General features: G+C 43.1%; 1 protein-coding gene across 2 annotated transcripts in view; it reads left to right on the plus strand.

Moving 5' to 3' along the window:
* Positions 1–660: 660 nt before the first annotated feature.
* LOC109881340 (lysine-specific demethylase 6A-like) overlaps positions 661–25,207 on the plus strand; it is a 52,406-nt gene continuing 27,859 nt past the window's right edge. Inside the window, exons 1-7 of one of the 2 annotated variants that reach the window (XM_031824003.1) lie at positions 661–1,153; positions 1,292–1,355; positions 20,116–20,224; positions 21,308–21,357; positions 22,488–22,546; positions 23,717–23,837; positions 24,480–24,534. In XM_031824003.1, the coding sequence (XP_031679863.1) occupies positions 978–1,153; positions 1,292–1,355; positions 20,116–20,224; positions 21,308–21,357; positions 22,488–22,546; positions 23,717–23,837; positions 24,480–24,534 (634 nt within the window). In that variant the 5' untranslated portion in view covers positions 661–977. The remainder of the gene's footprint in view (positions 1,154–1,291; positions 1,356–20,115; positions 20,225–21,307; positions 21,358–22,487; positions 22,547–23,716; positions 23,838–24,479; positions 24,535–25,207) is intronic. The other variant, XM_031824004.1, reaches the window with a different exon arrangement.

Raw genomic sequence — 25,207 nt, forward strand, 5'->3', positions numbered from 1 at the left:
GTCTTGTCTAACAAATGAGTCTGGGTATTTTGAAAATGTCCACAGCTGGGCGAAATGATTGCTATACATTTCATTTTCAAGACATGTACAAAAGTGAGAATGTATTCATAACACAGTAAATATACTGCACATAAATACAGTAGAACTAGCTAGTACATTTAAAAAAATGCAAACAGATCAAATTGGTATCAACCACAAAAATGTATAGGAATGTGGGGCCTTGGGCAAGGATGATGATTATTATGATGTGAACATTGCAGGGTGAGAAAAATTTGACAAGTGGTTACACAGTCCTAATCAGAATTCTTACCTCCACACATCATTGCAACGTTTTATTTAGACATGCTTACCAATCAACAGCAAATAATACTGGTATCAAGTATTTGCACGAATTTCTCAGTTGTCACTCTTAAATGTATTTAGTAATATGACAGTTTGCATGTAGCTATTTAAAATAGTTATTTATGCACTTTGCAAAACAAATCAATAAATTTGAATACCTATACAATATATACATTATTGATTTTGAGAAAATAATGAACATGTATAATTGATTTCTGTGGTTTGTAAAAAGATAAATGAAGATGGGTAAAAAAACTTCATGTCATATGCTGATATTCAGACATTTCTATTGGCTGAAGAGGTAGGAGAGGCGTGACTACGGCGGCGCGTGGGTTCGCTTGCTTGTGTGACACAATTATAACAACTTTAAGCTGGTGGCTGTGGGGAATTTAATGGTCAAATAATACTCTTTTCAAACTGCAAGAATTGAACTTCATGCATTACATTTGATTAGTTGCATAAACGGCGCCTAAAAATGTGACGCGAATACTTTTTGGAGGGGTACTTGTTTTCCTGAAAGGATTTACCATTTTGAATTGCGTTTTGATCGTGGAGAAAAGTTTATCTTAATACATTTTTAGTTTTCTCTTCTTTGATTTGGTGGAGTATTTCGTTCGCCCTCTCGTCGCGATTCCATGCAATCGTGCGGAGTCTCGCTCGCTGTTGCTGCCTGCGCTGCTGCTCGGAGTCTCGGCTCGGCTTCTGGTGGTGATGAGGAAAAGAAAATGGCGGCGGGAAAAGCCAGTGAAACCGAGGAGGACTTTCCGACGTTGACAGCCCAAGAGAGGGACAGCTTGGTCGGAATTGACAGGTCGGAGTCAAAGCCCTGCACACACCTCTGGTGTATTCTTAATATTCTGTACACGCGTTTGCCGTTTTTATACGTTAAATCCATTTGCACGGCAGTGCAAGTGATACTGAACCGCCTGTGTTGTCTTCTTGCTTGCAGCTCACTGTTTGGATTTCAGAGGCTTCATGAAGATGGCGCCAGAACGAAGGCCTTACTGTTGAAGGTAGCTCGCTAAGTTGCAAACACACAGGACCAGCCGGTCCTTGAACCACAACACTTGCACCTTCTACATACTTGCCCACATAGTAATACGTGTAACTTTGTTAAACTAACTAACATAGCCAGTCCACTCTCAGGTGAGAGCACGGACTCTGGTTAACCATACACCCATCACACGATGTGCGCAGAGCGACCCTGCGGCTACGCACCGTTCCTACCCGACTTCTTTCCCTTGCTAGCTAATCCAATAGTGAAAATGAACGGCTTTTCCATTGCATAAACACGTTTTTAGTAACCCAACTGGCTATTTTCGTTATTAGGGTGGCCTTGCATTTATCGAACTCGTCAACTTAGCTATTTGTTAGTCACAAAGGCTTGTCATATCAAATGTTTCTACCAAGCTGGTTTGTATTGGGTGCAGTAGAAATGGCTAACAAGCCTGGTAGCTGAAGAAGCTAGCTAATTAACGTTAGCCAGCTGGCTGTGTAATATAACATATCAAGTACATACTTGCGTGCTAGTCATTTATATTGATAAGACGAACATGCTAACCTTTTCATTTAGCCTGCTGGGAAATGTCTAGCTAGTCCCCTGCTAGTTTGATAACGTTAACTAGCTTGTGGAACGTGCGTTGTTGGACTCTGGAGTTGGCCAGCTCATTCTGAATGTTAGCTAGCGAGAGATTCAGTGGTCAGGGACATATAGAATTTGGCTTTTTACAGAAAACATCATTACTGTGATACGCTTTAGGTAACGTTTTGTAGCCAGCTAGACAAATCTGCCGAGTATGATAAAGTGACCTTACTTGGTCAGAGAACTAGTTAACGTTTAGGAAGGCTACGTTGTTTTTAATGGCGATTTAACGTTCTATCATGGAGTAGACTTCCCATGGTGCCAGGAAAGTATGTTTGCTTGCTGCACTGTGTATCTGGCTCGTGCAAAATGTATGCATGAATTTGAGCGGTTCTCGTGCCCCGGAGTTAGTTTTGATTGTGAAGAGCTCGAGACGGGCTTTCGCTATGTTCCAACGGCTGCTAACTAACGTTAGCTCAACGCATTAGCTGTTTGGATAGCTAGCTAGCTAGTCATGGCTGCCTGGGCCGGTCCAAGATGGCGGGACAGGGAGTAGTGACAACGAAATCTAGCTATGTGGTGAGCTCAATTAAAACATATATCGAACGAAATTACATGCAATTCGTTAGCAGGTTTTGATTGACCCTTTTAGCCGTGTGGCTTATGTTGGTTTGTTGACAGTTTTCATTGACCCTCTGTGGATGGGTCCCTTCATAGCTAGGTTTTGCATCCCAGCATCAACCTGTAGCTAGCACATTGGACAGTGAACAAAGGGCAAAGTTGCACACACATTTACACATTTTTGCTATTTATATTGACATTTTTATTTTCACAGTTGGTGTTTACAATTGGAGGAAGCTTCTATCCCCATACTATGTTGCCACCAAAAAGAAGTGATTGGCTTCCCAGGGTGTTTAGAAAGTAGGCTTGCTGGCAACGTAAACAGAAAAGCATATTTTATTGCAAATTCAAATCACTGGAGAGATGATGGCAAACTGGCCACACCACTATGCCAGCCAGTTCAAACCTTCACCAATTCAGCCATTCTCCCTGCATTATTTCCCCTGGTATTTTTTTCAGCAGCAGTGGCAAAATTGTCTTTCTAGTGGGAGTGTGGCTAATGGAGCTGTGGCTAATGGAGCTGTCACTGACTGAAATTTTAGCGTCCCACTTGGCGGCAGAGACAATGTTGATATTTTAAAGCTAATTTCCTGCAATTCTACACATTTTGCCATGGCTTATCCTGTGTTCTTACGCAATTTGTGTGACTCAAACGTAACAAAATCAATGGGGACCCATTGGAGACATTTTTAGAATTTGATTCTCCTGACTGTGTAGTTAGTATTTTGGTGATCGTTAGTTATCAAAGGTGATGTTATTTATTAAAAAATATATATGTTTTTACGTACTTTATCTGGGTTTAGTCGTCTTAATTTTACACTGAGACCGTTTAACATCTCGATAAATAATCATATATTTATTTAATAAAAAGGAATACATGGGAAAGACTGCACTGTCTCGGCATTTAGCTGGGACTTTATACCCATGCATTCTGTCCACATTTATTATCTCAAGTGATGCAGGGGTCTAATGAAGGAATGACCCCGTTGTCTCTTCATAGCCGATATACAGTTAATTTTAAAATGTCATGTCGTTTTTATTAAATTTTTTAGGTCTCACTTTAAAGGTTGCTTAGATTCATATTGTATAGGTTAAAGGTACTCCTTATATCCCTACTCTGAGAATTCGGTGGGCAGATGCTAGCGGGATGTCACATACTAAAACCAGCCCCTTGCACTTTGGGGAATGCAGCCCTTGGCCAAACTGCCCCATGTAACATTACTTGCTACCCTACACCCTGGTATTCACCCCAGCCATCACATGACACACTCCTAGGGATGTGGTCAATTTAAATCTTGACATTAATGGAACATATTTTCATGCACTAAATGAATGACCCGTATGCGTTTCTGCTGCATTACACCTGGTTTTGCAATTGTCTTGCTACTCTAAAATGTGTATTTTGATGTAGCCCCTCTCCATCAGCTGTTTTATATTGCGCATTGACCACCAGGGATAAGTTTGGACATTATGATGATAAAACCAGTAGCCTTATGTGAAGCTACTGACTCAACATTTGTTAGATAGTGTCACTTTATTTTTTTTAAACTGTGACCTTTTTCCTCAATTGGTTTGAGTTTAAAAAAAATTATCACTTGTCTCCTGAATTTTTTTATTTTTTTTGCTGTGAGGTGTTCTACCACTCATTATCTTCTATAGCTTTCTTAGTTTTGAGTGTCTGCCCTGTCTGGAACGGTACACAGTCGCTCTGTTGCACAGCTATCTACGCCCAGATAACGCAGAGTTCAACTCCACTGACAGAACTGGGTCACTGTATCGCCGCCACTGGATTAAGTGGCAACTACAGAAATAAAATGAGTAGAACTACAACAGGTCTTACAGTGAAATGCTTACTTATAAGCCCTTAACCAACAATGCAGTTTTAAGAAAAATAAGTGATAAGTAAAAAATAATTTAAGAGCAGCAGTAAAATTACAGTAGCGAAGCTATATACAGGAGCTACCGGTACAGAGTCGATGTACTGGGGCACAGGTTAGTCAAGGTAAAATGTACATGTAGGTAGGGTTAAGTCACTATGCTTAGATAAAAAACAGAGTAGCAGCCGTGTAAAAGAGGGGTGGACAATGCAAATAGTCTGGGTAGCCATTTATTTGATTAGCTTGTTCAGGAGTCTTATGGCTTGGCGGTAGAAGCTGTTAAGAAGCCTTTTGGATCTAGACTTGGCGCTCCGGTACCGCTTGTTGTGTGGTAACAGAGATAAGTCTACGACTAGGGTGGCTGGAGTCTTTGACAATTTTTTTAGGGCCTTCCCCCCTGACACTGCCTGGTATAGAGGTCCTGGATGGCAGAAAGCTTGGCCCCAGTGACGTACTTGGCCGTAAGCACTACGAGCAGTTGCCGTACCAGGCATTGATGCAACCAACCAGGATGCTCTATGGTGCAGCTAATTAGTCCATAATCTATGGAGTTCACATGACAGGGCAGGGGTGCGCTTGGGAGGGCATAGGCCCACCCACTGGGGAGCCAGGCCCAGCCAATCAGAATGGGTTTTTTCCCCTCAAAAGGATTTTATTACAGGCAGAAATGCTCCTCAATTTAATCAGCTGTCTGTGTGGCTGGTCCCAGAGGATCTCTCAGGCAAAGAAACCGTATGTGGAGGTCCTGGGGTGTCATGATTACACGCGGTCTGCGGCTCTGAGGCCGGTCGGATGTACTGCCAAATTCTCTACGATGATGTTGGAAGCAGTTTATGGTATTTAAATTAACATTCACCTATCTGGCAACAGTTCTGATGGACATCCCTGCAGTCAGCACACATCTGTGGCATTTTGTTGTGACAACGAAACATTTTAGTAGCCTTTTATTGTTGCCAGCACAAGGTGCACCTGTGTAATCATGCTGTTTATTTAATCAGCTTCTTGATATGCCACACGTGTCAGGTGAATGGATTTTCTTGGCAAAGGAGAAATTCTCACTAACAGGGAGGTAAACAAATTTCTATGCAACGTTTGAGAGAAATAAGCTTTTTGTGCTAATGGAACATTTGTGTTTTATTTCACCTCATGAAACATGGGACCACATTTTTGGGATGTACCATTGAATGAGTGTTGCATATTAACTTCAATGCACGAGGATGACATTAAAAGGAAGAAGCATAATAGCGAGTACTTTCTTTGGAGTTTTTTTTTACTGTCCCCATCCAAGTCCACAACATCAATGTTTCATGCCACCCTCATCCTGGCCCTTTTTTGGGAATAAACTGATTTTAGATCAATGAATGAACATCCCCCTCCACATTAACACACACTTACAAATGGGTATACAATCAATTTATTGTATTTATTTGCAGCAGCTGTGACTTTGTTTATGAAGTGGAGCGCTAACATGTTATGGAATCAATTGCAGTTTGTTTATTGGTATAAAATCACATTTACAACTTGTTTGCTTTGTCCCATATCATTGCATTTGTTTTACTTTCATGAAATGTGTTACTCGTTAGGAAATAACAGATGCATTGTGGGAGTTCATTACCACGCACCAATGTTCGTTCCTGCAGCATTGTGTACCAGTGCCACATTAGGCATCATCACTTTACTGTAGTAAACAGCACACTTTCATCTAGTTTGTCATATGAACTTGAATGCTTGTTAGGCCTACTGTGTGGTGTGTGCGCACGCATTCTCATAAAGCCTGAGCCGCAGCTAAATTTAATTAGATTGATCTCGTCATCTGTGATGAAAGTTGAGTTCTGGGCTTGGCCTCCCTCAGCTGTGCTGTCTGTCATTTCTCTTGGCCCCTCCCCCTTTCCACCATAAACAAACCTCCAGTCAGTCTGAATTGCGACATAAGAAGGCATAGACAAACATCCCCAAGCACTCAATCACGCTGAGACTATTCAGCTGTTCAAAGAGAAAGTACCAGGGCCCGAAACGAAGTTTTGGTCCATCAGCCTCTGTGGCAGGCAGGTAAAAAAAAAAATATATCTCTACCAGCCACTCATGTCTTTTTACAACAAAAAAACAGATGAGCATGCTTTAATGTTTTTAAAACAAATGTATTTCTAGGAAGAAGTGATGTGGTACATTGCTCAATTTTCTATATTTTTTTGTAACCTGTCTTAACTAAAATATCACAGATGATGCAAGCATGTTCAGCTGTCCGGAGGTTACCGTTGCAACAAGGGCACTTGAGCCGCTCTAGTTGCCAGTGACTGAGTGGTCGAAGACACGGCATCTCGACGCAAGAGGCGTCACTGCGCTACCTGGTTCGAATCCAGGCTGCATCACATCCGGCCGTGATTGGGAGTCCCATAGGGCGGTGCACAATTGGCCCAGCGTTGTCCGGGTTTGGCTGGGGTAATTGTAAATAAGAATTTGTTCTTAAACTGACTTGCATAGTTAAATAAATAAAAATAACAATCAAATTCAAATATTAAAAAAACTCCAGAGTGGCGCAGCAGTCTAAGGCATTGCATCTCAGTGAGGGAAGCATCACCTACAGAACCAGATTCGATCCCAGGCGGTGTCACAACCGGCCGTGAGCAGGAGTCCCATGGGGTGGCGCACAATTGGCCCAGTGTCGTCCGGGTTAGTGGGGGGTTTAGCCGCGAGGGGCTTTAGAGACTCCTTGTGGCGGGCCGTGTGCCTGCAGGCTCACTTCGGTCGTCAGTTGAACAGTGTTTCCTCAGACACTGGTGCACCTGGCTTCCGGGTTAAGAGGGTGGGTGTTAAGAAGCGTGGTTTGGCGGGTCATGTTTTGGCAACGCACCACCACACCACCACCTCCTTGCTTCACGGTAGAAACCACACATGCCGAGATCATCCATTCACCTACTCGGCATCTCCCAAAGACATGGCGGCTGGGACCAAAAATCTCAAATTTGGACTCATCAGACCAACGTACAGATTTCCACTGGTGTAATGTCCATTGCTCATGTTTCTTGGCAAACGAGCAAGTCGTTTCTTATTATTATTGTCCTTTAGTGGTATCTTTGCAGCAATTTGACTATGAAGGCCTGTTTCTCCTCTGAACAGTTATGTTAAGATATGTCTGTTACTTGAACTCTGAAGCATTTATCTGGGCTGCAGTTACTGAGGCTGGTAACTAATGAACTTATCCTCTGCAGCAGAGGTAACTCTGTCTTCCTTTCCTGTGGCGGTCCTCGTGAGAGCCAGTTTCATCATACAACTTGATGGTTTTTGAACCTGCATTTGAAGAAACTTTCAGTTCTTATTTTTCCGTGCTGACTGACCTTCATGTCTTAAAGTAATTATGGACTCTCATTTTGTCTTTGCTTATTTGAACGGCCCTGAACAAACTTTATTTGACTATGTAAACTGGAAACCACATCCTGAGGCTGCATTCATTGTAGCTGGGCTAATCTGAAAACAAGACTCCTTAAATTCTATCAGCATATTGATTGTGCAACCAGGGCTGGTAAAACCCTGGATCATTGTTATTCTAACTTTTATAAGGCCCCCCCACCCCCCTTTTGGAAAAGCTGACCATGACTCCATTTTGTTGCTCCCAGCCTATAGACAGAGATTAAAACAGGAAGTTCCCGCGCTCAGGTCTGTTCAAGTGCATCAGCGATGTGGTACCCACAGCAACCATTAAAACATTCCCAAACCAGAAACTGAAAGCGCAAACCACTGCTTTTAACCAGGGCAAGGTGACCGGAAACATGACTGAATACAAACAGTGTAGCTATTCCCTCCGCAAGGCAATCAAACAAGCTATAGAGACAAAGTAGTGTTGTAATTCAATGGCTCAGACACGAGGTATGTGGCAGGGTCTACAGTCAATCATGGATTACAAAAAGAAAACCAGCCCTGTCGCGGACCAGGATGTCTTTCTCCCAGACAGACTAAATAACTTCTTTGCTCGCTTTGAGGACAATACAGTGCCACTGACACGGCCCGCTACAAAAACCTGTGGACTCTCCTTCACTGCAGTCGACATGAGTAAAACATTTAAACGTGTTAACCCTCGCAAGGCTGCAGGCCCAGACGGCATCCCCAGCCGCGTCCTCAGAGCATGCACAGACCAGCTAGCTGGTGTGTTTACGGACATATTCAATCAATATCAATCAAATAATATTCAATCAATCAACCTTATCCTAGTCTGCTCTTCCCACATGCTTCAAGAGGGCCACCATTGTTCCTGTTCCCAAGAAAGCTAAGGTAACTGAGCTAAACGACTACTGCCCCTTAGCACTCACTTCCGTCATCATGAAGTGCTTTAACTTCTTAGCACCACACGTCCCGCTAGGGCACCTCCCCCCACTGTTCAACTGACACAGTAGCACACAGAACGCAAAAAATATTCTTAGAAATATTTAACCTCCACACATTAACAAGTCCAATAGCTCAAATGAAAGATAAACACCTTGTTCATCTAGCCACCAAGTCAGATTTCTAAAATGTTTTACGGCGAAAACATAGCACATATTTATGTCAAACCACCACCAAAGATAGGCTAATTTACATAGCCATTTTGTAGAACAATAGATGCAATCACAAAAGCAGGATTAAAAGTAAAATAATTCACTAACCTTTTGAAAGTCTTCATCAGATGACAGGAATAGGACATGTTATACAGTACATTTATGTTTTTTTCAATAATATGCTAATTATATCCATAAATCACGGTTTACATAGAAGGTCATGGCTAAAAAATGCTACAACAATGCCTGGAGAAATTATGGTAACTCTGCCAGATAACAGAAATACACATCATAAACGTTGACTAAATATACATGTTCTACATATACTTAGAAAGATACACTTCTTCTTAATAAAACAGCTGTGTTACATTTATTTTTAACTTTACAGATTTCGTTCACTAGGCTATAATGTGAGTCGGCGCTCAGGAATTAGCATTTTGGCTCCTCCACAGAAACCCAAATTTAACACATAAATGTTCCCTTACCTTTGCTGTTCTTCCATCAGAAGACCTGGAAGGGTTTATACTTACCAAAAACAGCTTTAGTTTTGAAGTCTGTGTCTTTCGGTTATCAAACACGACATATTTCGGTTGAAATGCAGCCAAAAAGAAAAGTTAGTTCGCACCAAAACGTCGAAATTACATATTATATGTCGACTAAACTTGTCAAACTTGGTTCAGAACACAGCGTTAGCATGCTATATAGCTTCACCGCAATTCTCAGGACAAAGAGAAACACACGCATCGTTTAATCAATCTTGAAAGAAATACAGCACAGGCGCAGATTGCGCGTGAGAGTAACCTGTATTCTCGCGCGACCGAAAGGTTTTGGTACGTCATTATTCTCGTGAGCGCGCGATTCAAACAATGAGAAGCCCCATTGAAAGCGGACACCGCGCTGAAGGCATAGGAAGTGTTCCCAGGACCGTAGGTGCTTGGGAAGGGTGGGGGCGATGACGTCAAAGTTGGGCCAACTTTTTGGATGACGAGAGAGTTTGGGAGAATGAGTGCCCTGAGAGTTCTGCTTTTACTTACAGACATAATTTAAACGGTTTTAGAAGCTTTAGAGTGTTTTCTATTCAATAATATTTATTATATGCATATATTAGAAATTGTTTACAGATTTTTTTTCTGTTTACTATGGGCACGCATTTCACCAACGGGGGCAGTATTCTGCCCTAGCCTTAACAGGTTTTAAGAGACTAGTCAAGGACCATATCACCTCCACCCTACCTGACACCCTAGACCCACTCCAATTTGCTTACCGCCCCAATAGGTCCACAGACGACGCAATCGCAACCACACTGCACACTGCCCTAACCCATCTGAACAAAAGGAACACCTATGTGAGAATGCCGTTTAATCGACTACAGCTTAGCATTTAACACCATAATACCCTCCAAACTCATCAAGCTCGAGACCCGGGGTCTCGAGCCCGCCCTGTGCAACTGGGCACTGGACATCCCGATGGGCTGCCCCCAGGTGATGAGGGTAGGTAACATCTACACCCCGCTGATCCTCAACACCCCACAAGGGTGCGTTCTGAGCCCTCTCCTGTACTCCCTGTTCACCCACGACTGCGTGGCCATGCACGCCTCCAACTCAATCATCAAGTTTGCAGACGACACTACAGTTGTATGCTTGATTACCAACAACGATGAGACCGCCTACAGGGAGGAGGTGAGGGCCCTCGGAGTGTGGTGTCAGGAAAATAACCTCACACTCAACGTCAACAAAACAAAGGAGATGATCGTGGACTTCAGGAAACAGCAGGGGGAGCAACCCCCCCCCCCCCCCCGGCATACACATCACATACAAACTGAATTGGTCCACCCACACAGACAGTGTGGTGAAGAAGGCGCAGCAGCGCCCAGACAGTGTGGTGAAGAAGGCGCAGCAGCGCCTCTTCAACCTCAGGAGGCTGAAGAAATGCGGCTTGTCACCAAAAGCACTCACAGACCTTTAGATTTGTAGGACTGTATCACCGCCTGATATGGCAACTGCTCCGCCCACAACCGTAAGGCTCTCCAGAGGGTAGTGAGGTCTGCACAACGCATCACCAGGGGCAAACTACCTGCCCTCCAGGACACCTACACCACCCGACGTCACAGGAAGGCCATAAAGATCATCAAGGACAACAACCTACCTAGCCACTGCCTGTTCACCCTGCTATCATTCAGAAGGCGAGGTCAGTACAGGTGCATTAAAACAGGGACCGAGAGACTGAATAACAGCTTCTATCAAGGCCATCAGACTGTTAAACAGCCACCACTAACATTGAATGGCTGCTGCCAACATACTGACTCAACTCCAGCCACTTTAATAATGCAAAAATGTATGTAAAAAATGTATCACTATCTACTTTAAACAATGCCACTTAATATGTTTACGTACCCTACATTACTCATCTCATATGTACACTGCTCAAAAAAATATAAAGGGAACACTTAAACAACACAATGTAACTCCAAGTCAGTCACACTTCTGTGACATCAAACTGTCCACTTAGGAAGCAACACTGATAGACAATACATTTCACATGCTGTTGTGCAAATGGAATAGACAACAGGTGGAAATTATAGGCAATTAGCGAGACACCCCCAATAAAGGAGTGGTTCTGCAGGTGGTGACCACAGACCACTTCTCAGTGCCTATGCTTCTTGGCTGATGTTTTGGTCACTTTTGAATGCTGGCGGTGCTTTCACTCTAGTGGTACCATGAGACGAAGTCTACAACCCACACAAGTGGCTCCGGTAGTGCAGCTCATTCAGGATGGCACATCAATACGAGCTGTGGCAAGAAGGTTTCCTGTGTCTGTCAGCGTAGTGTCTAGAGCATGGAGGCGCTACCAGGAGACAGGCCAGTACATCAGGAGACGTGGAGGAGGCCGTAGGAGGGCAACAACCCAGCAGCAGGACCGCTACCTCCGCCTTTGTGCAAGGAGGAGCACTGCCAGAGCCCTGCAAAATGACCTCCAGCAGGCCACAAATGTGCATGTGTCTGCTCAAATGGTCAGAAACAGACTCCATGAGGATGGTATGAGGGCCCGACGGGTGGGGGTTGTGCTTACAGCCCAACACCGTGCAGGACGTTTGGCATTTGCCAGAGAACAACAAGATTGGCAAATTTACCACTGGTGCCCTGTGCTCTTCACAGATGTAAGCAGGTTCACACTGAGCATGTGACAGAGTCTGGAGACGCCGTGGAGAACGTTCTGCTGCCTGCAACATCCTCCAGTATGACCGGTTTGGCGGTGGGTCAGTCATGGTGTGGGGTGGCATTTCTTTGGGGGGCCGCACAGCCCTCCATGTGCTCGCCAGAGGTAGCCTGACTGCCATTAGGTACCGAGATGAGATCCTCAGACCCCTTTGTGAGACCATATGCTGGTGCGGTTGGCCCTGGGTTCCTCCTAATGCTAGACCTCATGTGGCTGGAGTGTGTCAGCAGTTCCTGCAAGAGGAAGCCATTGATGCTATGGACTAGCCCGCCCGTTCCCCAGACCTGAATCCAATTGAGCACATCTGTGACATCATGTCTCGCTCCATCTACCAAAGCCACGTTGCACCACAGACTGTCCAGGAATTGGCGAATGCTTTAGTCCAGGTCTGGTAGGAGATCCCTCAGGAGACCATCCGCCACCTCATCAGGAGCATGCCCAGGAGTTGTAGGAAGGTCATAATACAGGCACGTGGAGCCCACACACACACACTACTTGGATCAGCCTGTAGTGTGGTTTTCCACTTTTCATTTTGAGTTTCACTCCAAATCCGGACCTCCATGGGTTGATAAATTTGATTTCCATTGATAATTTTTGTGTGATTTTATTGTCAGCACATTCAACTACGTAAAGAAAAAAAGTATTTAATAAGAATATTTCATTCATTCAGATCTAGGATGTGTTATTTTAGTGTTCCCTTTATTGTTTTTGAGCAGTGTATATACTGTACTCGAAACCATCTACTGCATCTTGCTTATGCCATTCTGTACCATCACTCATTCATATTTTTATGTACATATTATTAATCCCTTTACACGTGTGTGTGTGTGTGTGTGTGTGTATAAGGTAGTTGTTGTGTAATTGTTAGGTTAGATTACTTGTTGGTAATGACTGCATTGTCGGAACTAGAAGCACACGCATTTCGCTACACTCGCATTAACATCTGCTAACCATGTGTATGTGACAAATAAAATTTGATTTTGCCATAATATGGATTTGGTCTTTTACCAAATAGGGCTATCTTCTGTATACCACCCCTACCTTGTCACAACACAACTGTTAGGCTCTTTTACGCATTAAGTAGGTAACAAATTCCACAAATTAACATTTAACAAGGCACACCTGTTAATTGAAACGCATTCAAGGTGACTACCTCATGAAGCTTGTTGAGAGAATACCAAGAGTGTGAAAATCTGTCATCAAGGCAAAGGGTGGCTACTTTGAAGAATCTGAAATATAAAATATATATACATTTCTCACTCTTTTTGGTTACTACATGATTCCATATGTGTTATTTAATAGATTTGATGTCTTCACTATTATTCTACAATGTAGAAAATATAAAAAATAAAGAATCCCTGGAATGAGTGTGTTTCCAAACTTTTGACAGGTACTATATGTGGACACCCCTTCAAATGAGTGGATTTGGCTATTTCAGCCACACCTGTAGCTGACAGGTGTAAAATAGAGCACACAGCCATGCGATCTCCATAGACAAACATTGGCAGTAGAATATCCTTACTGAAAAAGCTCTGACTTTCAATGTGGCACCTTCATAGGATGCCACCTTTCCAAGAAGTCAGTTCGTCAAATTTGTGCCCTGCTAGAGCTGCCCCGGTCAACTGTAAGTGCTGTTATTCTGAAGTAGAAATGTCTAGGAGCAACAACCGCTCAGCTGCGAAGTGGTAGGCCAAACAAGCTCAGAAATCGTCTGTCCTCGGTTGCAACACTCACTACAGAGTTCCAAACTGCCTCTGGAAGCAACGTCAACACAAATGTCTGTTGGGAGCTTGAGGAAATGGTTTCCGTGGCTGAGCAGCCGTACACAAGCCTAAGCTCACCGTGTACAATGCCAAGCATCGGCTGGAGTGGCCACCATTGGACACTGCAGCAGTGGAGACGCGTTCTCTGGAGTGATGAATCACGCTTCACCATCTGGCAGTACGGTTGACGAATCTGGGTTTGGCGGATGCCAGGAGAACGCTTATTGCCCGACTGCATAGTGCCAACTGTAAAGTTTGGTGGAGAAGAATAAAGGTCTGAGGCTATTTTTCATTGTTCAGGCTACATATGCACACACTGAACAAAAATATAAACGCAACATGTAAAGTGAACTGAAATACACACAAAGCTTTCTCTCATTTTGTGTACAAATTTATTTACATCACTGTTGGCGAGCATTTCTCCTTTGTCAATATAATCTATCCACCTGACAGGTGTGGCATATCAAGAAGCTGATTTAAACTGCATGATCAGGTGCAACCTGTGCTGGGGACAATAAAAGGCCATTCTAAAATGTGCAGTTTTGTCAACACAATGCCACAGATATCTGCAATTGGCATGCTGACTGCAGGAATGTCCACCAGAGCCATTGCCAGAGAATTTAATGTTCATCTCTCTAACATAAGCTGCCTCCAATGTTGTTTTAGCGAATTTGGCAGTACGTCCATCCGGCCTCACAACCGCAGACCAGCCCAGGACCTCCTCATCCGGCTCCTCTTGACCTGTGGGATCGTCTGAGACCAGCCACCCAGACAGCTAATGAAACTTATTTTGATGGAAAAGTAGAGCCCTTTTAGAAAGGGGTAAATACCTTTTCACCGTGTGTGTGATTTAGCTACCAGCTATGGCATAAAATGCCACTGATCACAGCAACTACAGCATTTATTGTATCTATAAATGTGCTCATACTTGACTTTGAACTAGATTTTTATTCGCAAATGCGAGTGAAATGCTTGTACTGTAGAGCCCTGACCACCCGCCAATGTGGCTGGTGAAATAGACATCTTGCCAAAATCTACCTGCATTTGGCGGGGTTCATTTTAGGATCTGGAACGTACCCCTTTTTGTTTTGCCATATGCAGTACAACAGACATTTACGCACGTCTCTCGTCTGGTCTGCGTAACACACAGGATGTAACCAACTGATTGGTCCCACAGAGGGAACTCCTTTTGTAATGGAGTTAGTGGCCGTACACAGATAGTATACCCACGTTAGGTTCTGTTCTTCCCCAGCCCATTCCTTGCCTTCTGAGTGATCAAACACCTCAGTATTGCCACTATCCCTCAACGTTGATGAATATTGAGTAGGCCAAGGGCATACGTGAATCTCGTCACTCACTAGTGTTATTGGTTCACTGTCATAGCACAAACTCCCCTGAACTTGGTAGTCCAGTTGAGTGACAAGTGGACGTTTTATCCACCTCACCCTCCCCAAACACACACGGACACACACGTTTCAGAGACATACCTAATGCTGTTATCGAGTTAATCATTGGCTGGTCATTATCTACATTCTTTAAGTGCTCGATCTGCAAACAGTTTTGAATCGGTCTTGTTCAAACATACTTTTTTTTCTTCTCTCTCTCGCTCGCTTGGTGAGTGACTGATCTAAGAGCCACCCAGATATAGGGCCTAACTGTAAATGACACCAGAATTGGCAACAGTGAATTAAACATGAAAAAAGTTAAGCAGATCTCTTAGGCAAGAGTCATTCCACTTGTGAGTGTTTGTGGCTAATATGCACTTACTGTTGAAGTCGGAAGTTTAAATGTATTTGGCTACGGTGTATGTAAACTCAGTTTTTCACAATTCATGACATTTAATCCTAGTAAAAATTCCCTGTCTTAGGCCACTTTATTTTAAGAATGTGAAATGTCAGAATAATAGTAGAGTGATCTATTTCTGCTTTTATTTATTTTATCACATTCCCAGTGGGTCAGAAGTTTACATACACTCAATTAGTAATTGGTAGCATTGCCTTTTAAATTGTTTCACTTGGGTCAAACGTGTCGGGAAACCTTTTTACACGCTTCCCACAATAAGTTGGGTAAATTTTGGCCCATTCCTCCTGACAGAGCTGGTGTAACTCAGTCAGGTTTGTAGGCCTCCTTGCTCGCACGTGCTTTCTCAGTTCTGCCCACAAATGTTCTATAAGATTGAGGTTAGGGCTTTGTGAGGGCCCTCCATTACATTGACTTTGTTGTTCGTAACCTTTCTAGGGCAGGCGTTCCGCTAGCGGAACCCCTCAACAACATTGTGCTGAAAAGGCAGTGCGCGAAATTCATTATTTATTTTTTAAATATGTAACTTTCACACATTAACAAGTCCAATACAGCAAATGAAATAAACGTCTTGTTCATCTACCCATCGTGTCCGGTTTCAAAAAGGCTTTAGAGCGAAAACACAACATATGATTATGTTAGGTCAGAGCCAAGTAAAAAAAACAGGAGAAATAGGAGATAAAATATAGATAAAATGAATCACTAACATTTTAATCTTCATCAGATGAGACATAGGACATCATGTTACACAATACATGTATGTTTTGTTCGATAATGTGCATATTTATATCCAAAAATCTATTTACATTGGCACGTTATGTGCAGTAATGTTTTGCAGAAATACTCATAATAAACATTGACAAAAGATACAAGTGTTATTCACAGAATTAAAGCGCAACTTCTCCTTAAAAGGTTAGGGCGCATTTTTTTTCAACTTTTTGATAAAAAGCGTGCAAAATTTCAACGTCCTGCTACTCATGCCAGGAATATAGTATATGCATATGATTAGTATGTGTGGATAGAAAACACTCTGAAGTTTATAAAACTGGTTAAATCACATGTCTGTGACTATAACAGATCTTGTGTAGCAGGCAAAACCCCAAGGAAAAACAGTTCCCTGTATTGTCTATGGCAAGGGAAATTAGATAGCGCCCAGTTTACAGTTCCTACAGCTTCCACACGATGTCGCCAGTCTTGGGAATTGGGTTGAAGTTAATCTTTGGTGAAATTAAGAATAGGCACTTCCTGTCAGAGGTTACACAGTGGAAAGTTATGAAAGAGAGACAATCGTCCATGATTTCTTGACTTGCTGCTATTGAATACAGATCGCCCCGTCATCAATTTGATCGATTATTAACGTTTACAAATACCTAAAGTTGGATTACAAAAGCAGTTTGAAGTATTTTGGCAAAGTTTATAGGCAACTTTTTTAATTATAAAAAATTACGTTGCGTTTTGGAAAGCAGTTTTTTTTCTGGATCAGACTGGCTTTATTAATGGACATTTTGGGTATACATGGACGGAATTAATAAAAAAAGAACCAATTGTGATGTTTATGGGACATATTGGAGTGCCAACAAAGAAGCTCGTCAAAGGTAATGCATGTTTTATTTTATTTCTGCGTTTTGTGTAGCGCCGGCTACGCGAATTATTTTGTTTACGTCTCGTTCAGGTATTTCGGGGGGGGAATGCTATCAGATAATAGCTTCTCATGCTTTCGCCGAAAAGCATTTTAGAAATCTGACATGTTGGCTGGATTCACAACGAGTGTAGCTTTAATTGAGTACCCTGCATGTGTGATTTAATGAAAGTTTGAGTTTCTGCATTTCCCCAGGCTATTGGCCAGGAGAGACGCTAGCGTCTCTATAGCCGTAAGAGGTTAATTCTATAGCCGTAAGAGGTTAATTCAACTTTTTTTTTACGGAAAAAAGCATAATCTGAGTACGGCGCTCAGAGCCCAATCCAGCCAAAGAAATATCCGCCATGTTGGAGTCAACAGAAGTTAGAAATAACATTATAAATATTCACCTACCTTTTGATCTTCATCAGAATGCACTCCCAGGAATCCCAGTTCGACAATAAATGACTTTGTTCCATAAAGTCCATTTATGTCCAAATAGCCTCTTGTTATCGTGTTCAGTCCAAGAATCCATCTTCATGAGGCGTGAGCACTACGTCCAGACACAAACTCAAAACGTTCCGGCACAGGTCGTATAAACATGTCAAACGATGTATGGAATCAATCTTTAGGATGTATTTAACATAAATCATCAATAAGGTTCCAACCGGAGAATTCCATTGTCTGTAGAAAAGCACTGGAACGAGAGCTAACTCTGTCGGGACCGCACGTCACGAGCCTGAGACACTCTGCCAGACCCATGACTCATTCAGCTCCCATTCCCCCCTCCTTTATAGCAGAAGCCAGAAACAAGTTTCTAAAGACTGTTGACATCTAGTGGAAGCCTTAGGAAGTGCAACTTGACCCCATAGACACTGTGTATTCAGTAGGCCAAGCTTTGGAAAAATACAAACCTCAGATTTCCCACTTCCTGGTTGGATTTTTCTCAGGTTTTCGCCTGCCATATGAGTTCTGTTATACTCACAGACATCTTTGAAACAGTTTTAGAAACATCATAGTGTTTTCTATCCAATACTACTAATAATATGCATATATTAGCATCTGGGACAGAGTAGGCAGCAGTTTACTCTGGGCACGCTATTCATCCAAAAGTGAAAATACTGCCCCATATCCTAAACAGGTTATTAATTAAGCCATTTTGCCACAACTTTGGAAGTATGCTTGGGGTCATTGTTATTTGGAAGAACCATTTGTGACCAAGCTTCCTGACTGATGTCTTGAGATGTTGCTTCAATATATCCACACAATTTTCCGTCCTCTTGATGCAATCTATTTTGAAGTGCACCAGTCCCTCATGCAGCAAAGCACCCCCACAACATGATGCTGCCACCTCCATGCTTCAAGGTTGGGATGGTGTTCTTTGGCTTGCAAGTCTCTCCCTTTTTCTTCCAAACATGATGGTCATTATGGCCAAACAGTTCTATTTTTTTGTTTCATCAGACCAGAGGACTGACTATTTTATGGAGGTTTTGGAGCAGCGGCTTTGTAGAGCGGCCTTTCAGGTTATGTCAATATAGGACTCGTTTTACTGTGGATATAGATACTTTTGTACCGGTTTCCTTTAGCATCTTCACAAGGTCCTTTGCTGCTGTTCTGGGATTGATTTGCACTTTTCGCACCAAAACACGCTAATCTCTGGGAGACAGAACGCGTCTCCTTCCTGAGCGGTATGACAGCTGCATGGTCCCATGGTGTTTATATTTGCATAGTATTGTTTGTACAGATGAACGTGGTACCTTTAGCCGTTTGGATGAACCAGACTTATGGAGGTCAACAATTTTTTTTTCTGAGGTCTAGGCTGATTTCTTTTGATTTTCCCATGATGTCAAGCAAAGAGGCACTGAGTTCGAAGGTAAGCCTTCAAATACATCCACAGGTGGTACACTTCCAATTGACTCAAATTATGTCAATTAGCCTATCAGAAGCTTCTAAAGCCATGACATCATTTTCTGGAGTTTTCCAAGCTGTTTAAAGGCACAGTCAACTTAGTGTATGCAAACTTCTGACCCACTGGAATTGTGAGACAGTGAGATTGTTTCACTTATAACTGTAAACAATCGTTGGAAACATTACTTGTGTCATGCATAAAGTAGACCAACTTGCTAAAACTATAGTTTGTGAACAAGACATTTGTGGAGTGGTTGAAAAACAAGTTTTAATGACTCAAACCTAAGTGTATGTAAACTTACGACTTCAACTGTGTGTGTATTCTGCAGGTGTGTGTGACAGACTATCTGAAGGAATGTTCTGATGCAATGCTTAGTTGCTGTTTGTGTATATTTAGTGATTGTGCTCTGTTTCAGAAGCCATGTCCTCAGAGAGCTGTTACTCAGAATGCAGGGAAACAATGTTTATGGGTTTCTAGAGTTCAGCAGTAGTCCTCCAGGAGTGGGTGTGTTTAATATGTGTGATTAGGCCTCAGGCAGAGCCATCCCTGTGAGTGATGCGGTGCTTTTTATTTTCCAGTGGAAGAAGTCCAAATCAAAACATGGTCCAACACACACAATGAACGGAAATCCATACCATCGCTCCCATTTATATGGACATTGATAACTGATTGAAAAGTGGCACTCTATCCCCTATATAGTGCACTACCTTTGACCAGGGCATAAGAGGCTCCGGTCAAAATTAGTGCGCTATGTAGGGAATAAAGGGCCGTTGTGACGCATCCCATGTGAGACTTCCTGGTAAGAGAGACTGCTGTCTGTGTTCATGCTGAGTTTCGTCTTGCTGTATTTGTCCACAGGCTGTTCGTTCCTATGATTCTCTCATCTTGAAGGCTGAAGGAAAAGTGGAGCCAGAGTTATTCTGCCAGCTAGGCCACTTCAACCTCCTCCTGGAGGAGTACGCTAAAGGTGAGTTGACGCCCCTCTTGCGCTCTCCCCCCTCGCTCGCTCCCTCCCCTCCTGTATGGACATTGTTTTGCGAACATTAAGTCAACATTTCTACATGCCGTGTGTCATTATTCAAGTGTGTTAACTTCTGTGCAGCATCAGCGGGAGCTAACATGATGCCGTCCAGACTCCCAGTGCAGCCTAAAGTGGAGCAGGCAGGCAGGGTGCTTTCACACTTTAATAAGGTGGACATTGGCTGCACTGATAGACTGTTGAACCGTGAGACACATTTGACAGAAGTACCAACGGTAACAAAATGATAGTCCCGAACCATTTTTCATGTTGTAGTATTGGAAAAAGTCCAGAAGTTTCAGTATAGCGTGCAACACCCGTGTCTACTCTGGTCTTGGCACATGGGCTCCAGCCAACAGCTGGCAGAGTGCAGGTAGGCTAGTCTACCCGATGAGATTATTGTGAGAATATTTGTCAAAACGGCAGTCAAGCATCAATCAAGCCCCTTGAAATGTATTGTAACGGAACATGAAGATCACCGTGCACTTTCAGCACAATGTGAAGTTCAGTTCATCTGGAGTTCCCACAAGGCACAGATGTCTATTCCACATTGGTTCAATGTCGTTTCATTGAAATGATGTGGAAACAACGTTGAGTCAACCAGTGTGTGCCCAGTGGGTTATTTAATCTGTAGCCTAATAAACTGCATGGTTTCTCGAGTCCAAATCAGTATTTGTGCATAAAGGCATTTCCACCAGCATTTCTCACATAATTAATTTTAGAGACGCAAAAAGATCCCACAGTGTCGAAAGAACAAGTTATCTATCCATATTTTTATTTATTTAATTGAATTGCGCATAAAAACAGTATGGTAACATGGTTTCTGTCACACTCGATTTACCTCCCTTTATTTGTTATTTTATCCTTGTCCCCCCCACCTGGGTTAAAAACTTAATTAAACTTAATTTCAGTTAGATGCAGTTGACCCCAACTTGGCATTGCTGAAAACAAAGCTGGTCTTATAGCACAGTTAGTTAGTGTTAACCTTTTGGTATGTCTGGCATTTAATATCCCTCTTCTTTCTCCTCACAGCATTATCAGCATACCAGAGGTACTACAGCTTACAGTCCGACTACTGGAAGGTGAGAAAATACTACTGACGGACACACACTCTGAAAGGTTCCGCATGCTTTGGTTTCGGCTGGAGCCTATTCAAACTGAACAAATGTGCTCACAAACTCCCTTAAAAGACCTTTGCTTGGAAAAAATAGATAAGGCGACAATAGCTCTGTTTGTCCCTCTTTAGACGCAGTAGCCAGTATACACTTCCTCAAAATAGTCAGAATTAAGCTAACTCAAGTTCTTTCATTTAATTTGGATGTTTTGTGTCAGATCTTAGTCGTGTAATTTATATCTAAGATGTTTGGTGCAGTGTTTCTCAAGTGAAATGTGCATGAAAACGAGTCGTCTATCCTTGATGACAAACACTTATTTGAAGAATTCCTATAATTGACCAAAGATGGGCGAAGAGGCGTAGACTTTGGCTCAACTTCAGCTTGCCACGGAAAAAACATGTAGCGTGCATGAATAGCTGAAACACCGTTGCCAAAGCTCACAATGAACAAATACGTCACAAAATGTCGTCATAATATATGAACAAACTGTTCCCAACAGTTTCTGATGGGGAAGCATGCGGACACCTTTACTCACACACTCACGCTCTTATCTGTGGAGCTCTTATAGTAGTAATGTCTCCATTCTACTTCTACTGCAGATTATATTCTGCTCATGTTCATCCTCAACCTGCCAAGGTTAACCCATTCACATCGCACCGGCCGACCAACCAGACACAGGAAGTGTGTGTGGTTATGATTCAGGGGTTTGTCTGGAGGCACGCTGTGGGTTGTGGCTTTCAGATTAGACTCATTCTCTGCCGTTTTCTGTTTGAGTCGAGAAATCTGTGGTGAGATGTGAGCATTTGGTAGGCCTACATGGTGATTCCATTTGTGTCGGCCAGCAGAGACGATCCCCAAAAGGCATCTAGTGCAGTAACCAGTCACTTCTATTGCTTGTGGTTAAAATGAATGGTCCATAACTAATGACGACAGATTAAGACGGATGCCTTATAGAGTGGGTTTCTGGAAGGGCTCCTATGCAGACGACATGTCTGGGCTGCAGCCATTTTGAAAGCGTTGTTTTGTGTAGGCGTGTGTATGTGTGGCCTGTAACTAATTAGTCTTAATGGTGCTCTGTGTGCATCTGCCTCTTCCAGAATGCTGCCTTCCTATATGGCCTGGGCATGGTCTACTTCCATTACAACGCCTTTCAGTGGTGAGTAGCTGTCTTATACTACCTAAGTATGGAGGACTAGATTATGATTTTGTGTGTGTGTGCGCGTGCATGGGAAATAAATGTGTATGGTTGCCATGGTGACGCCGTCACCAGTTGCATCCCACATGGCACCCTATTTAATTTTATAGTGCACTTGTTTTGACCATGACCCCTACAGGCCCTGGTGAACAGTATCGCATAGGGAGCCAGTTGTGAAGAAACCAGGAAGAGCTCCTGTTTTAATCGTGATATTCTCTCCTCTGGAGGGCTGTGTTCTCTGTTCAACACTGCAGTGCTGACTCTTCATCTTCTCTGAGTGGCGTCTCCCATTTCTAACTTGGAATATATTTATTCTTTCTCTCTCTCTCTCTCTCTCTCTCGCCATCTCTCTCGCCATCTCTTCTCCTCTCTCTCTCGCCATCTCTTCTCCTCTCTCTCTCGCCATCTCTTCTCCTCTCTCGCCATCTCTCTCGCCATCTCTTCTCCTCTCTCTCTCGCCATCTCTTCTCCTCTCTCTCTCGCCATCTCTTCTCCTCTCTCTCTCGCCATCTCTTCTCCTCTCTCTCGCCATCTCTTCTCCTCTCTCTCTCGCCATCTCTTCTCCTCTCTCTCTCGCCATCTCTTCTCCTCTCTCTCTCGCCATCTCTTCTCCTCTCTCTCTCGCCATCTCTTCTCCTCTCTCTCTCGCCATCTCTTCTCCTCTCTCTCTCGCCATCTCTTCTCCTCTCTCTCTCGCCATCTCTTCTCCTCTCTCTCTCGCCATCTCTTCTCCTCTCTCTCTCGCCATCTCTTCTCCTCTCTCTCTCGCCATCTCTTCTCCTCTCTCTCGCCATCTCTTCTCCTCTCTCTCTCGCCATCTCTTCTCCTCTCTCTCTCGCCATCTCTTCTCCTCTCTCTCTCGCCATCTCTTCTCCCCTCTCTCTCGCCATCTCTTCTCCCCTCTCTCTCGCCATCTCTTCTCCTCTCTCTCTCTCTCGCCATCTCTTCTCCTCTCTCTCTCTCTCGCCATCTCTTCTCCTCTCTCTCTCTCTCGCCATCTCTTCTCCTCTCTCTCTCTCTCGCCATCTCTTCTCCTCTCTCTCGCCATCTCTTCTCCTCTCTCTCGCCATCTCTTCTCCTCTCTCTCGCCATCTCTTCTCCTCTCTCTCGCCATCTCTTCTCCTCCCCCAGGGCGATTAAAGCTTTCCAGGAGGTGCTGTACATCGACCCCAGTTTCTCACGAGCCAAGGAGATCCACCTGCGACTCGGCCTCATGTTTAAGGTCAACACCGACTACGAGTCAAGCCTAAAGGTACTCTGCCTGCCTCTCTCCTCCACCAGTGGAGCCACCACAACATTTCCCACAGGACATCCAGGGAGGAACATTAGTGTAGAATGATAAAAAATATATATATTTAAAAAAAAATGTATATGTTGGCACCTTATTCTATTGATCAGGAATGGGCCACCAAAAATCTGTACTCATTATGGGGGTCTCAGTGGGTCTGTGTACCCACATCCATACCCACACATGCAGCCAGGTCTTTTGGGGGATCCTATGCACAAAGTAGTTAATTTCATGCAATTCTACTCATTTTGCCATGGGGCGGAGAGAAATGTTTGCAGTTTTTTTTATATTTGAGTGAGACTAACAAACAAAACCAATGGGGGACTGTAAAGAGGACTTGCACAGTGTGCAATCTCTTCATCAGTTGCCCACTCCCTTGTTCGTTCTCTCCTGTTCTCTAATTGCAGTGCAGAAAGTGAGCAAGGGGAGAGGCAGCTTGCTGAAGAATTGATTTCCTTGTGTCTGAGTCTGACAGTCAGGGAAAAGGAGTGTCTCAGTGCATGGGGATTCATGTACAGGAATTACCTTTTGCATTGTTCTTTTGTTTCTGTGTATTTCTTGTCCTTCAGTGGCTGATAATGCCTTGATATTCTGTTCTGTCGACAGCATTTCCAGCTGGCTTTGATTGACTCCAACCCCTGCACTTTGTCCAAAGCTGAAAGTAAGTAGTGTGAATAAAGAGAATTCGGTAATGCAAGTTTACTTTTTTAAATATGCATGTTGATGTTCATTTGAGATTTAACTACAGAGATGTACTGGACAAATTGGCCAACTATGTTGATTGAGAGTAGGGATGGGCATGCGTAATGGAGTACTCAAACTGTTGTTATATATATATATACATATATATTGCAGAACTATATTGTGAAATGTTTGTCTTGAAGACCACGTTAATTTGCTTTGACTCTAGTGCTCCATTTGTACATGTGCATTTGCAGGACACCACAAAAATAAACCAAGCCAAGCATCAGTTCTGCTCGCTAAATTCCCTTTCCCCTACATGTCTCTCACTCAATTGCGTACCGACCGCTTCCTCGACACATGCATTCTGTGTGCGCCTACAGAAATAAATGCCTATTAAAAACACAGTCCATTCAGAAAGTATTCAAACCCCTTGACTGGCACATTTTGTTACGTTACAGCCTTATTCTAAAATGATAAAATAAATTCCTCATCTACACACACTACCCAATAATGACAAAGAGAAAACAAGTTTGTAGACATTTTTGCAAATGTATTAAAAATAAAAATAACTTCAATACCTTATTTACATAAGTATTCAGACTCTTTGCCAAGAGACTCGAAATTGAGGTCTGTCATTTTTCCATTGATCA

Source organism: Oncorhynchus kisutch, linkage group LG5 (assembly GCF_002021735.2).
Source record: "Oncorhynchus kisutch isolate 150728-3 linkage group LG5, Okis_V2, whole genome shotgun sequence".
In the NCBI taxonomy this organism is placed as follows: domain Eukaryota; kingdom Metazoa; phylum Chordata; class Actinopteri; order Salmoniformes; family Salmonidae; genus Oncorhynchus; species Oncorhynchus kisutch.